Below are 14,963 nucleotides of genomic sequence, written 5' to 3'. Positions count from 1 at the left end.
TGGAACAGTTAAGGACACTCATTCTTCCACTCATTGTGAATTGTGAGTATACAGACCTTTCAACTATTTAATACTTACCTACACACACGTTACCAACAAGTATCATTCTTACTTTATAAATGGAAAGTTCAAGTCAGGTATTGGTCCCTCTTTCTTTCTCAGGGAAGTTTGCAGAAGAACCCAGGCCTTGATACCCTAACTCCTAGAACCTGTTAGGGAGGTTTTGGAATTACAGGTAGGGAAATACAGATGCCAAAGGACCTACATTCAGACCAAAAGACAAAGGTACTTGGACATTTTAATGGAACTTCCCTCCACGTAGCTTCAAGCTACCAGGACACAGGCCCCACCAACACCCTTAATCTTCTCCTCGGCTCTTCTGCTGAAGAACTTGGCCTTCACAATGACAGGCTGCTTTGGGAGCTTTCCCTTCCCCAGAACTTTGTAGTAGCCCTAGGATAGAGAAAAGGGTTATAACACACTCTCCTATGGCAGTTATTAACTCCCTAATGGATATGAGGAAAGGTGACAGACAACCTACTCCATCTAGGAGCTGGGAAGCCTATGTTTCTGATCTGGGCACTGCCTGGGGGCACTGGCGGCCCTCAGTCAGTGAATCAAGACCAGCAGATTCTCTCCGAGAATTCTAGCACACCAGGACAATAGCTGTCAAGATGTGACTCTAATCTCGGGCAAAGCCAAACAGCCCCCCTTTTTCACTCAATTACCATCTAATAAGCAAAAAAGGAAAACCACATCCCCAGCAGAAGTCTTGACCATCTAATTGTTCATGGTATGGTAAACAGACTGGGAAGGGGAATTTAACCCTTTGCACTCCAAACCATTCTGGACATTGGCTACCAGCTACTCGACGCTACTTTGCGAAACGTGCGTTGAATTAACTCAATTCCCCGTAATCACTAATAAACTGCGATGTCCCCTGAGAGGGGACATCCGAGTGATATGCTAGAATTCCGATGTCCCCTGAGAGGGGACAGCAGAGTGCAAAGGGTTAATACTTAACTGAAAGGTTTAGACTACTTCTATACCCATGGGAGGTTAAGACTTAGATATACAAAAAAGCTTGGGTGGGATTTTTTAGGGGAAAGCTCTTCAGATAATATAGGGCCTTAAATCATAATTAAAGCATATAAGGATTTTATTCTGTAGGGAACATGAAAGATCAATAGCGATGCCTAATGTAGACCTGTGTAAAATAAACCAGAGCCAGTTGAGCTAAGATATTGCCAGTAACTTTAGGTGAGAATTGCAAACTTGTACAAACCAGGACAATAACAGTAGAAATGAGATTAAAGTACTTGAAAGAATGAAGAGTAGAAGGAATTACTCTTCAAATATTTTGTTAGTCACAATTGAACTGGAGTTCAATTCTGGTCAGAGAATTACCTCTGGAAATTCTGCCCAAAGGTAGAACTGTCTAGTAAGGAATCGGGTATGGGGCTCAGGTGGGAGATCTAATAAATTAGAGTTGAGAGGTAAGGACCCATATAAGGCAAATGTTAATTTACTCACCGATCGCACCACATCAATGATGGGAGCAGCTCCAGTCTTGCTTTTGGCAGCATTTACCCGCGTCTGCTCACTGACCAGGGTCCACAGTTTATCAAGGTTGACAGTTGGGCAGAAGCTCTGGTTCCTCTTTAAGTGGAAATGCCTCATACCAACTTTCCCAAAGTAACCTGGGTGACTGGGAAGAGAAAACAACCACTTTCACAACGTCAATTAAGAAGCTATATTTATCAATCTTTATAATCCATCCCCCCCATTACAGTGTAAATTGTTAATGGTTGTAGAATAAGGTGACCAGACGTCCCGATTTTAAGATTCTTTCCAAAAAATCAGGACTTAAAGAAAAAAACAAAACAAAAACAAAAACAAAAACAAAAACGCCGTGGCAACAATTGTTAAAAATCGAAACTCTCTCGCCAAAAGCGGGACGTCTGGTCACCTTAGTGTAGAACCATGCCTTAACAGATATTCCACTCCAGCCATTTTTTAATAAAACATCTCTCACTGAATAGAAACCCACTAATCAAATAGTTGAAAATACCACCCCCTAATTTGAGGGCATCCGTGAATCTAACAGATGTACAGGTCAATCTGGTGCATGTCACTAGCCTGGTGACTGACTATGCCACAGGGGGACCACAGCCAGTGAATAAGGGTAGCAGTTGCTCTTCGAGGACTCTAGCACACTAAGGCAATAGCAAATACCCAAGCGTGACTCTAGCCTCGATGACAAATTTCTCAGTTCCCATGAAGTGTTACCTTGGTAAAAGCCAACAACAGGCAAGATTTGTGCTGGTTAAGAGGCTCGCTTCCCATTTAAGATCCTTGGAGCCAGCCTCCCCTAGTTCCCACTCCCACCCCCACCCTTAACTCCAAACTGTCAGTAAAATAGTCCAAGAAACACTCACTATTTGTCGAAGTTGATCCTGTGATGATGCAAGCCACCAGCATTACCGCGGCCCCCCGGGTGCTTCCTGTGCTTGCCTGGAGGATTACAAGAGTTCCATGGCTAACACAGCCTCCCACAGGCCTCTGCCGTTCCCAATCTACAATACCCCTCTCAGCATTGCTATTCCTCCAAGACTCCGACCGAACCATCTCTGCGCAGCACTACCACAGTACTCAGGCCTTCAGCCGGGGCTGTGCCCCGTTCAATTTCCACTCCCCCTGCCCCCCACCGATGATATTCTCTGCAAGTGAAACACTAAAGGATTCTCAAAAAAAGGTCAGGCTCTATCCGGCCCAGCTGCACAAAGCTCCTACTAACCCACTTCTGAGCTACCGTATCTACCTCTTGACGAGCTAAGTTCCAGGCAGGGAGAGCCCAAGGCCGACCAGGATGGGATGCTGGTACTCACCGATGCGGCCGTGGCCGTGGCTCACGTGGCCCCGAAGTTTTCGGGTCTTCCTGAGTCTGGATGGCTGTGTGGGAAAAGGTGCTTGGGGTAAGGCCTAAGAAACGCGCGGGGCAGAGGCGACGCTGGCCGGGTTGCGAGGGGCCCGTAGGCCTGGAGATCAGGGATCTGTCTAGCGCCGCTCTCAGGAAAGCCGAGCGGGCCATGCGGCCTTCTCCGGGCGGCGCCCCGGCGCCCGGGCCCGCCCGCCTCAGAGCCCAGCCCCAGGCCGAACACGCGGCCGGGGATCCGGGCCCACGCCGGCCCCCTGCCCTGCGGCCCGCCATGCGCGACCAGGAGGAGCCGGCTGAGGCCGAGGGCAGGTGGCTGGGGTGCAAAGCGAGCGGAGATCGCGGTGTGTGGCAGCATGGAAGGGGAGGCGAGACAAGAATAACCTACCATGTCGGTGGCCGAGCTGCAAGAGGGAGGCCTTTGGGAAGTCTCGCGAGGTATGGGACGCGGGGGCGGAGCCAAATCGTCACTTCCGCTCCGAGAGGGCGGGCCTAAGGCGCGTTCGGGCTTCGTGGTCCCGTAAGGGGTCGCCGCAGTCCCTATGCTGGTTTGGCCGCCGAGAACCGTTCTCCGTGCAGCCCGCCCTTTGCTCGGGCTCGGAGGCCGAGAGTTGTCCCGGAATCAGACTTGGGGCGCCGTGGGCCTGGCCCTTTTCCTGACGCCATGGCCCAGGAGCCGTGCTAGGCCGCCGCAGCTCGGCTCCTCGTCAAACCCCGAAGCCGCGAGCGCCACCGCGCGCCTCGCCCTGATCTTAGAGGCCTGCTCCGCCCCGCGTTAGCGATTGCTTCCTCTGCTTCCCGCCCCGGCGGCCGCGGGGAGGAGCCTTGAGGCCCTATATTTAGGGACTCTCAGCGTGTCCAGCCAATGTCTCGCCCTACTGCCTTGGAAGTCTTTTCCTGAATGTCTCTACCATCCCCCGCTTAGTGAACGCTCGTGGGTCTTCCTTTTCCCTTTGCCTTTGTGCTATAATCTAAGGCTTTCTCAGTTTGAACCTGCTCTACTTCAGGGACCTACATGCCTGGTTGCTTTACAGTCTCTTTTTATCCAGGCATTGTAAATTTTCTTACCGCCACATGTAAATTTTCTCCAGAACTGGACACGCCGGTGACAATCTCCCCCTCCCCCAACTCCCCATATACAGACACCCTTACTTCCCTGCCTTGGATCAGAGAACCCCTGCTCAACCTGTCTTGTGAAACTTCTTTGACCTATTCATAGTTGCTCACTTAACTCTACTTGTGCCACCACAAAATCTAGTACATAGCTCTTACATAATTGTCCACTTTTGTCGTCCATACTAGGCCAAATTTCTTAAAGCCTCGAGGATTATTTTTTATTCATGCATGTAGTACATGTTCAACAAATGGTTAAGAGAATGAATACACTTATCTTCACTGTCACCATATTCTTGTGCCACTGCCTTCATTCATTAAGGCCCTCATCATAGCTGGTATCTTGAGTTCAGCACTCTTCTGTAATCACCCTGCCTGCATTCTAACTCTCCTCCACTCCCTCCATCCCTAATACCTCTGCCAAGTTAATCTTCGAAAACATTACTTTCTTCCTATCACTTACTTGATGAAAAAGGTCATTATCTCTTATCACCAACTGAATCCAGCAGTACCTTCCCAGCCTTATATCAGCTTCTCCCGGACAAGCTTTCTACTGTAGCCAAACTTGGTACTTCTCTTCTGCCTTTTTGCTTGTGCCATTTCTCAAGCTTGTAGTGCTCATCCTCTTCCTGAGCATGTATCCTGAATCTTCCTCAGCCTTAGGGCCCACCTTGTAATCTGCTTCTCAGAACATTCCAGTCCACAGTGATAATAGCCAAATACATATTGCAGTTTACAAAATGCATCTGTCTGAGAAGTCAACACTGTCAGTCCCATTTTATGAATGAAAAAATTGAGGCACAGAAAGTTGAGTGACTTGCCAGAGGCTGTGGAGCTGCTAATATAGTTTAGCCTTCAGTCTCCCCTGCCCCCCTCCCCTCAACTCAGTGATCATAACCTCTCTGACCTCACAGCATTATGGTCTTCATCACTCTTTCAGACCTTAACAACACAGGGCCTATGACCAGCAGAAAGAGGGGCTTTGAGGATGCAGGATGAGGTCCAAGATGAGATCGTCTCTATTTGACATCAAAACTGGCTAGTAAAAACAAAAACAAAACAAAACAAAACTGGCCAGTAAGTGGATAAGGGATGAGCTGAGCTAACTGGAAACTACCCTGGATGGATGCTCTGTGGATTAAGGTAAGCTGGGTAGAGCTTTGGGAATGAAAGGTGTCCTGTAGCATGGACCTAGACTGTCCAGAGGTGGAGGTAGGGCTCTGGGTGATGGGACACTGCTTCTGGACAGTTTTGCCAGGTTCCTTGGTTGTAGAGGAGCCACATCCTGTCAGGCCACCTGACTGAACAGACTGCCTCTCTGAGTGGGCCAACACTATGTGTTTGGTTATTTGCTCACCTAACATTCTTTTCATTGGCTTTCTCTCCAGGGTAGATAATGCCCTGGGTGGTTATTTGGCTCAAGTTTTCAGCCAGCTTCCTCTCCTTTACAAGACAGTCAGGTAGCTTCAACAAAAGGCTCACATAGGGCTGTCAGTGTGGGTCAGTTTTCCTAGATTGACCAGCTCTGGGAGAGCAAACAAAGCTGAGTTCTATGTCTGCAAAGTTGAGTAGCCTGCAGACATTAGGCTCTAAGTGACCTGTCCCTCCCTGTCGGGCACATTGGCCATGACTGCTGAGAGGCATCCTTCTCTGTGACATCTGTTCTTATGTGAGCATGACATTGTGACATGTCAGGCTTCTGGGCTTTCCCATAGAGTCAGGGCCTTAGAAAATACCTGTGGAAGATGAGCAGAAAGGAGATGATGCAAGGCAGCAATCTGGTGAGGCAGGTAAAAGTGGTACTCACCTTTTTGCTACCCTACTACCTCTCTCCAGGGGGGCTTGTGAGCACACTGCCACTCTGAAGAGGGCCCTGGTGATTTCTCTCTCCTCCTCTCCTCTCTGGATTCCTGAGTATATCAGCAATCCTTCAGGCAGCAGCAGCAGCAACAGCATGAATAGATGCAGCCTTGTTTTTTGGCTCTTCATCTTTAGATTTGGACATTTGGGAATATTATATTGCTTTCCTTCAACTAGAGAATTGTTAATTTAAGATGAGAAGAGTCAGATTTCTGTTCTAAGTGAGAAGCAGAGCAAAACTTAGAAATCCAAATTGGTTTCAGAAACAGCTTAAAAATTTTTAGGTAATAGAAAAGACAGTAAAACATTAAAAAAAATTTTGGAGGGAAAAATATAAGTATAAATATCTCAAATCATAATACCCTACAATGCTGTTTTCATGACTATTACCTTTTAGCTCTCATCTACATGGAGATGTAGCTATCTGCAAAGCTGATGATCACAGTAAAGAAATCCTTTTATATTCTACTTTTCATGTAATTCTGTGATATTTTTCTGTCTCACTACCCAGTCTTCATGATTTTTAAATTTTTTTTATTTTAGACAGGAAGTGGGAGAGAGAGAGAAAGAAGCATGGATGTGAGAGAGAAACATCAATAGGTTGCCTCCCGTACATTCCCCAATTGGGAATCGAACCCCAACATAGGTATGTGTCCTGACTAGAAACCAAACCCACAACCTTTTGGTATACAGGATGATTCAACCAACTAGGCTACCTACCCAGGGCTATGATTATTATTTTTAACAGCTGAAGAGTGATTTGTCTTTAGCAATACTATAATTCACTAAGCCATTTTCTCATGTATTTTGTTTTATTTGTGTATATATATTGTACTTTTTTTGAATAACTTATCCTGGATAAATCCCTAGGGTGAGATTGCTGGATTATAGGGCATGAACATTTTTATGATTCATTTTATGTTGCTATATATTTTTTTCCAAATGGATCATACCAATTTATGCAGTAGACATGTATAGTTTCCAATTTCAACTACACCAGGCTCATGGGGTTTTTCTTTTTCTTTTATCAGTAGTTTTTGATAAATAGCAATATGGTATCTGAGGGAAAATCCATAGGGACACAAGGTTTCCTTCAGCACAAAGTAAAAATAATCTAATTTGAGGATTAGGAATTTATGGGAGTCTTTCCTTTCTGTGTTGTATAGGTTTTTAAAAATCTCATTGTACTACATGGCAAGTGCATTCTTAGAAGCTTTGTTGGAAGATAGAATGGAAAACCCTGCTGCCATTAAACTCCGAATAGCAGAATATGAAGAGAAGAATTCTAGGATCTTTTAGAGCAGTTTCCCCACTCGCACAACAAAGAGGAGCTTAAATAGTTGGGTATTCATTTAATTTCAGATGGTAAAATTAGTGAAAAGAAACGTAGGTTTATTTCCTGCCTCTGGTTTTAGTAGCTGAATGACATTGAACAAATAGTATATTCTCTTTGAGTCTTAGCTTTCTTGTCGGTATAATGAAAAAATGACTGAGATTCATTCGTTCATTTTAGAAATATTTATTGAGTGCTTGCTGTGTTCAGGCACTATATAGACCGGTATAAGCCAACCAGTGAGGGGCCGGTACAGTGGTAAACAAGAAAGACGAAATTCTGGTTTAGGACTGTGTCTAAAACAGACAGGAAACAAGTAGAGAAATAAATAATATATGACATTTAACACAGCCTAGCATAGCATGGGTATTCTCTCATTACCTAGTGTTTTTCTCTCTCCCATTTTCTGCCTAACATGAGTACATTTTAATGATAATTTATTCTGTTCTACCCATGCAAACAAGCTTTGAAATTCTTACTCCCCACGAGTCATGGAATGACTTGTTCTTTCAATGCTTGGCAAGGGTAGAGAAACTGGTAACATTTCCCTTCTCGCAGATCCCTGAGCGTGGGATGTTAAAAGGAGGTGGTTGGTGAGCAAGCTAATCTTCTGTGTGAGGTTTCCCATCCTTCCAACTTGTTGTTTCATTTAGTCCAGATTTCTCTGTGACTTAAAGCAGAGGGCGCAAGCTAATTGAGAGTATATTTTGTTTGATTCATGCTGTTTTCTTAATTTTTAAAAACTAAATTAGTTGCCAGTGTTTTAAAATTTAACTTATTGAGTGATTTTAGAGAGGGGGAGAAAGTAACATCCAAATACCCAATGATATTTCTTTTTCCATTGTTTTTTTTTTTTTTTTTTTTTTTTTTTTTAAGAGAAAATAGTAGGGAAGAAGGGAGGGAGAGCGAGCAAGAAAACATCCATGCAAGAGAGACATCAATTGGTTGCCTCCCACACGTGCCCCAAACTGGGCCAGGATGGAACCCGAAACCTAGGTACGTGCCATTGTACTGGTGGTAATCCAACCTGTGACCCCTCCGTGTATAGTCCTACATTCTACCCATTGAGCCAAACCAGAGAGTATCATTTTGTTGTTCCACTATTTATGCACTCATTGGTTGCCTCCTGTATGTGCTTTGATCAGAGATTGAACCCACAACCTTGGCATATTGGGATGATGCTCTAACCAGTTGATATATCCGGCTAGGGCAATGTTTTAAAATTTAAATAAAACTCTGGGTTTCTGGCCCTGGCTGGATTGGCTCAGTGGATAAAGCATCAGCCTGTGGACTGGGGTGGGTCTCGGGTTCAATTCTGGTCAGGGGCACATACCTGGGTTGTGGGCTTGATACCCAGTAGGGGGCGTGCAGGAGGCAGCTGATCAGTAATCTCTCTCTCTCCTCCCTTCCTTTCTGAAATCAATAAAGAAATATATTTTTAAAAATCTGGGTTTCTGGAATTTTGAAAATCTAAGGTTTGGCAACACTGACCCACATTCTTTCAGGTGAATACGTCTGGCCCCTTGTAGGTATTTGAATTTGGAAGGGGTTAGAACAGTGTTTTTCAACCATTTTTGGGCAAAGGCACACTTGTTTCATGAAAAAAATCACGAGGCACACCACCATTAGAAAATGTTAAAAAATTTAACTCTGTGCCTATATTGACTATATATAAAGTAATTCTCTTGAATAGGAATCAAATAAACACAAAGAAAGTATTTTATAATTACTTTATTATGAAATATTAAGTAAACAAAATAGTGAAAAATTAAAAAATTCTTGTCTTGTCTGCACCTACGGCACACCAGGCAACATCTCGCAGCACACTAGTGTGCCGTGGAACAGCGGTTGAAAAACGCTGGGTTAGAAAATAAGTCATTTGATCTATGCTTCTGTCTCTCTCCCCCTCCCCCTCCCCCTCCCCCTGCCCCTAAATCAGAGACTCATTGTCTGGCTGCCTTTAATTTAATCTTTATCCTCACAGAGTTACTATAATTGCTAAGGCAGGAATTAAATACTTATTTCTTTATATTTTTACTCTGTAGAGTCTACTGGTGTTGGAAAGCCATGCCACCTCCTTTTATTCCCAGAATTGTTATTCACAGTCTAATGCAGCAGTTCTAAAAATATGGTCTGTAGACCTATGAGAGTCCTAGAGACCCTTTCAGGGGGTCTACAAGGTCAAAACAATTTTCATAATAATATTAAGATATTATTTGCCCCTTTCACTGGGCTGACATTTGTATTGATGGTGCCAAAGCAAAGGCCAAATATGGTGTGTAAAGTTGCTAGTACAAGTCATTGTACACTGCAAGGCACTTGCATTAAAGAAGAAAAGAAAAAAGCCAGTTTTACTTAAGAATGTTAAGAATGTTGGAGGGGAGGGGCATGTGGGAGAGCGGGAAGCTGCCAATTAGTGGTTCTCTTATTGTTGATCTCCTTCCCTCCCTCCCTTCCTTTCTTTCTTTTTAAAAAAATATAATTGTTGATGTTTCTCTCTCTCCCTCTTCCTTCCTCTTTGAAATTAATAAAAACAAACAAACAAAAAAGAATTTCCATGATGATGCTCTGGCTGGTGCTCGGTTGGAGCGTCTTCCTGTACACCAAAATATTGCAGGTTCGATTCCTGGTCAGGGCACATACCTAGGTTGTGGACTTGGTCCCCAGTTGAGGCATGTAGGGAAGCAACCAATGTTTCTCTTTCACATTGATGTTTCTCTCTCTTTCTCCCTTCCTCTCTCTCTCCACTCAATAAACATAACCTTGGGTGAAAATAGAAAAAAAAGAATGTGATAAAGCAGTAAATATTTCATTAAATCTCAGTACTTGAATACATATATTTGTAATGCTCTGTGTGAAAAAAATTGGAAGTATGCAGAAAGCGCTTATGCTGCTTATGTTACTATTTGAGTTGCAAGGTGAACTAGACTTTTTTTGGTGGGAGGATAGAGCACCAGTTTTACTTGAAAGAACAACTGAAAGATAAACTGGTTATTCAGGGTTGGGAATTTGGTAGATATTGTCTCAATCATGAAGTGAGCCTATTAACTCAAAGAGAAATTGACAGTATTTGCTGCCAGTGATAAAATTTGAGTTTTTAGGCAAAAAATAGAATTCTGGGAGAGTTATAGCTATTTCTATGATTTTGACAACTTTCTAATAGTTAAAGAATTTTTAATGAGATTAGAGGTGCTATTAAAGAGTGTATTGTTGTTTTTAGTTATTGTATGATGAAACATGTCAGTATCTGGAGCATCTGCATAAGTGGTTGAACCAATATTTTCCAAATGACATGCTTGGTGTTATGAAATTATGCCTGGGTAAAAGAGCAATTCATAGTACAAAATTCATAGTGGAATTTAAGTGGCAGAATAACAAAAGTCCATTAATGTAGTTTCAGATTCCACATTGCAACTAACCTTTAAGAAACTACCCCTTGTTGAATTTTAGTTCAAAGAACAATATCCACAATTATCTGATAAGGCTATATTGAAATATTGCTATATTTTCCAACTGTATAACTGTGTGAGGCTGGATTTTCTTCATATACAGTAAACAGAAAAACAAAGAACAGATTGACTGCAGAAGCATGTATGGAAATCCAGCTGTTTTCTATTAAGCCAGACATTAAAGATATTTGCAAAAAGGGAAAAAAACATCACTCTTCTCACTAAATTTATTTTTTTGAAAATTGTTATTTTTTCCTAGTATGTTATTCATGTTGACATGCACTAAGCTTATTATTTTGAAATGAATTAATATTTTAAAATTATCTCAGTTTTAATTTATATCATGGTAAATAGCAATAGCTATAACCCACATAAACCAAGTCTCTTTGGGGTCCTCATTAATTTAAAAATGTTCAGGGATTCTAAGACCAAAAATGTTTGATATTTTCTGTCTAACAAAATAAACTCATCTATTTAAACCTTCTAAGGGAGACTGCCCTCACCTCCACTAGGGCTGTTATTATCAGTGCTATCTGGGAAATAACTTCCTTTAGAGCCCCACAATGAAGTAGGGGTGAAAGTCTACCCATTTGCTGTATTTAGTGGCATCTTGCTGGGCCTCCAAGTAGCCAGGCCTCTCCCAGCCCCATTATCATTTGTCCTTAATGGACTTGGCTCCCAAATCTGTGGCCTGAAGTGAAAGTTATCTCAAACTTGCATAATTACAGAGCTCCAGATTTGAATGAAATGATTTTTGTTTTGTTTCTTAAGTAAGTACAAATATGAAATTAGGTACATTCCATTTGTTCTTATCTATATATATTGTATAAAAGCCAGGGTCTGTAATGACCAAAGGCTTGGCCAACTGGAATTCAGTGCTGGGTTGCCATGACTGCCGCTGCTGCGGGTGCCCAGACCCAGCACTAACTGCCGTGGGGGCTGCAGATCAGGCCCGAAGAGAGAAGCAGGGTCTGATCCTTAGCTTCTGTTGATCAGCACTTGCCTCTCTCTTTTGTCCAGGCCTGGCCAGCAGCAGCACCTCTCTTTCTCTTGGGCCTCTGCTGGGGCTGCTGAGTAGCCCTGTTTCTCTGACCAGGCCTGTTGATAGGCCTGGAGACTCTGACTGGCATAGAAATCCACCAATCAGAACCAAATCTGGTTGAAGTGTGAGGAGCCAATGGCTGCCTGGGAGGTGGGAACTTTTGATGCTGACTGGCATAGAAACCAACCAGTCACAATCTAATCTGGGTGAACTGCAAAGGCAGAACCTAAGGTGGGAGCTGAGGAGGGGTTTTAAGGGCAACAGCTGTTTGGTGTAAGGCACATGTGTCAAACACAAGGCCCGCGGGCCAAATCCAGCCCGCCAGGCCTTGCAATGTGGCCCGCACCATGCTGTCATCACTGCACTCCGCTGTCAGTTTATGACTGTTCAGTAAACCATTCGGCCCGCGATTTAGGCTGGATTTTAGATTTTGGCCCCTTCTCTGATTGAGTTCGACACCCCTAGTGTAAGGTGTAAGAAAGCGGTTCAATTTTTTAATGACTGGTTTGACAGTATAGTGCATATAGCTGGCTATCAGTCCACATATAGGAATTCTGTATTTTTGTCTGCCAAGAGCATCTCCTCATGATGAAAAAGGCTCCCCTCACCCCATTTAAGCAATTCTATCCTACATAATCTATTTATATTACTAAAAGTGTAATATGCTAATTAGACTGGGTCTACAGGTCATATTCCAGACATCCGACTTCCTTCCAGACAAAGCCATAGTGGTAGGGGCTGAGGCAGAGGCCGTTAGGAGTGATCAGGCAGGCAGAAATAGGCAGTTAGGGGCGATCAGGCAGGCAGGCATAGAGGTTAGAGGCAATTAGGCAGGCTGACAGAGGCAGTTAGGGGCAATCAGGCAGGCAGGCAGGCAGGTGAGCAGTTAGAAGTCAGCAGTCCCAGATTGTGAGAGGGATGTCCAAGATCGTGTCTAAACCGGCAGTTGGACATAGCCCAAGGGATCCTTGATTGGAGAGGGTGCAGACTGGGCTAAGGCTTCCTCCCACCCCTGCCCCATGCACGAATTTCATGCACTGGGCCACTAGTACAATTATAAAACTGAATTGCCACTATAACTTAAATGTGGTGCTTCCTTTTGGGCTAAGTTTGGCAAACTCGCCCTCCCATCCCCACCTCCACATTGGGGCCCAATTTCTCCACCTCCTTTGAAACATTCATCATTGTGTTCCCAGGGTCATTTATACTTCATGTGGCAAGAGTGCATCCTTATATATCAAGGAAATTCCCCTTTCTCTTTTCATTAGCCTGAGATTAAGTAGTACTTGGTGTGAACTAGATTCTAATCTAAACTCTTAACGCTGCCCCTAAAATCTTGTCATGGATATGTAGATGATTCAGAATATTTATACTTTAAAAAACACTTATCAGAATGAAACACTAATTTTAAAAAAATTATAGGAGAGAACTCATGAAAATATGTGTGTGGACCTCAGCTTGAATAACATGTCAGTAGTTAAAGACTGGAATCTGGAATGACTGATGGGTTTGAATTTGAATTTGGACTCTGCTATTTACCATCTGTCTTTGTGCAGTTACTCAGCCTCTCTGAGCCTCAGTTTCCTCAGCCTGTCCCTCATGGTTTTATATAACCCTATCTCCAAGGGTAGCTGTTAGGATTGAGATACAGTATATAAAACATCTGGCATAAACTTGGCATTTAATAAATTTCCTTTTTTTTTTTTCTTTCCCAAAATGAAATCTTGGATTAAGCTTGTCCACTAATAAAGAGGCAGAGGTAAATCTGGGACACTTTTGAAAGCAAACAAACCCTGTAAGAAACACACAACCTAGCTTTGTTTTCCACAGCAGAGATGCAAGGTTCTTCCTTTGGGCCCGAGTGAGAGGTTGAGGCTGTGCCATGATGTAGGGCGTGAATTCCAGTTCTGGGAAGGAATATGGCCTAGACTTCTGAGGCCTTGATCTCTGAGTCTTCTCTGGCCTGTCCAGGAATATCCCCCTTCCAAAAGAAATAAATCATTCTGCTTTTTAAAAAAGTTGATTTTTAGTGAGTGTGAGAGAGAGAGGGAGGGAGAGAGGGAGGAAGAGTAGAAGGGAAAGAGAAATATCAAATTTTTGTTCCACTTATTTATGCCTTAATTTTTTTATTCTTGCCTATGCCCTGACCAGGGATCAAACCCGCAACCACCTGAGCTACTAGGCCAGTGCAAATCACTCTGCTTTGTGCTTCGCTTACAGGGAGCGGAGCTCGCTCACTCTACACGCTGCTTCACGCCTGAGGATATGAATGGAAAAGCCCCAGTCCCAGGCACAGGCATGGGCCTGGATATGGGCTTGAGCTTTATGGGGCTTCCACTAGTTGACCAGAAACCCAGCAGTGGACAGATGGAGGCTGTGGTACTGAGTTGCTTGTTGTGCCAACAGGACCTGCAATATGTGGGTGCCTGGCTTCTTCCCTGCCAGCATTTGATCTGTAAGGACTGCTTCCAGGGCTTGATCCAGGAGCTAGGGCAGGTTGCCCAGGCTCATGGGACTGTCCCAGAGGGTAAGTACAAAAACAGGACAGGTTCGCCTCCTTCTGTATAACAGGTCTCTCCTGTTTCATAGGAACTGAATTTCAGGTGTAGAAAAAGAATCAGGATTTAAGTGCCCAAGGGACAGTCATCGCTGAAAGCAACTCTTTGGGGAATCTCTGAGACAAAGCAAATTCTCTTGATACCTAATATATCTGCTTTGTAAACTGGGACTTTTCATGTGGATTTCCTTAAATTGGTGGCAGACTAAAAAACCAGGGAAGGTTTTGATGCAAGGGTTGATTGATTCCTCAAATAGAAAGGAGGGTCCTGGCTCACTAAACTTCTGAGGCAGTGGAAAATGGGCTGGGTTCCTAGGATTGGCCAGGAACGGATTTTGAGCAGACACACTGACTAGTGAACCATTCACCACCTAAGCTGCTGCCCTGCAGGGAGGAGGAGCTTGTGTCTTGCTTCTGAATTTCAGGTTTCCTAGGAAACAGTCTCTATGAGAACTGCAAGTCCTTGGAGACAGGAATCAGGTCTCTTCATTTCAGTGTTCACTGGGCAGCGAATAGAGGTGCAATGAGTATTTGTTGAATAACCTTAAAAGGATGAGAAAATAAAATAAGTTGACAGTGTTTAGAAACATTTTTTTATTATCAATGTGATTTGTAGCACAAGTCTAGGCTCTCTTTGGGGCAGTATATTTTCACATTTGTTTTTAGATCTGAAT

The 14,963-nt window shown here is 43.6% G+C and overlaps 1 protein-coding gene across 1 annotated transcript; it reads right to left on the bottom strand.

Moving 5' to 3' along the window:
* Positions 1 to 285: 285 nt before the first annotated feature.
* Positions 286 to 3,721, bottom strand: RPL27A (ribosomal protein L27a). Its single transcript, XM_084893498.1, has 5 exons — positions 3,324 to 3,721; positions 2,889 to 2,952; positions 2,439 to 2,514; positions 1,534 to 1,708; positions 286 to 453 (listed from the first exon to the last, which is right to left on the bottom strand). The coding sequence occupies exons 1-5, from the start codon at positions 3,324 to 3,326 to the stop codon at positions 325 to 327; spliced, it is 447 nt and encodes a 148-aa protein (XP_084749624.1). The 5' UTR covers positions 3,327 to 3,721; the 3' UTR covers positions 286 to 324.
* Between the last annotated feature and the right edge of the window lie 11,242 nt (positions 3,722 to 14,963).

Source organism: Pipistrellus hanaki (genome assembly GCF_964339955.1).
Source record: "Pipistrellus hanaki genome assembly, chromosome: 9".
NCBI lineage: Eukaryota > Metazoa > Chordata > Mammalia > Chiroptera > Vespertilionidae > Pipistrellus > Pipistrellus hanaki.
The sequence above is the reverse complement of the archived record's forward strand: the minus strand, read 5'-3'. Positions and strand labels throughout refer to the sequence as shown.

Coding starts and splice junctions, on each gene's coding strand:
- RPL27A (XM_084893498.1), bottom strand. Junction 1,709..2,438: donor AGGATCAACTTCGACAAATA/GTGAGTGTTTCT, acceptor TTCTCTTCCCAG/TCACCCAGGTTACTTTGGGA. Junction 454..1,533: donor TCATTGATGTGGTGCGATCG/GTGAGTAAATTA, acceptor TCTCTATCCTAG/GGCTACTACAAAGTTCTGGG.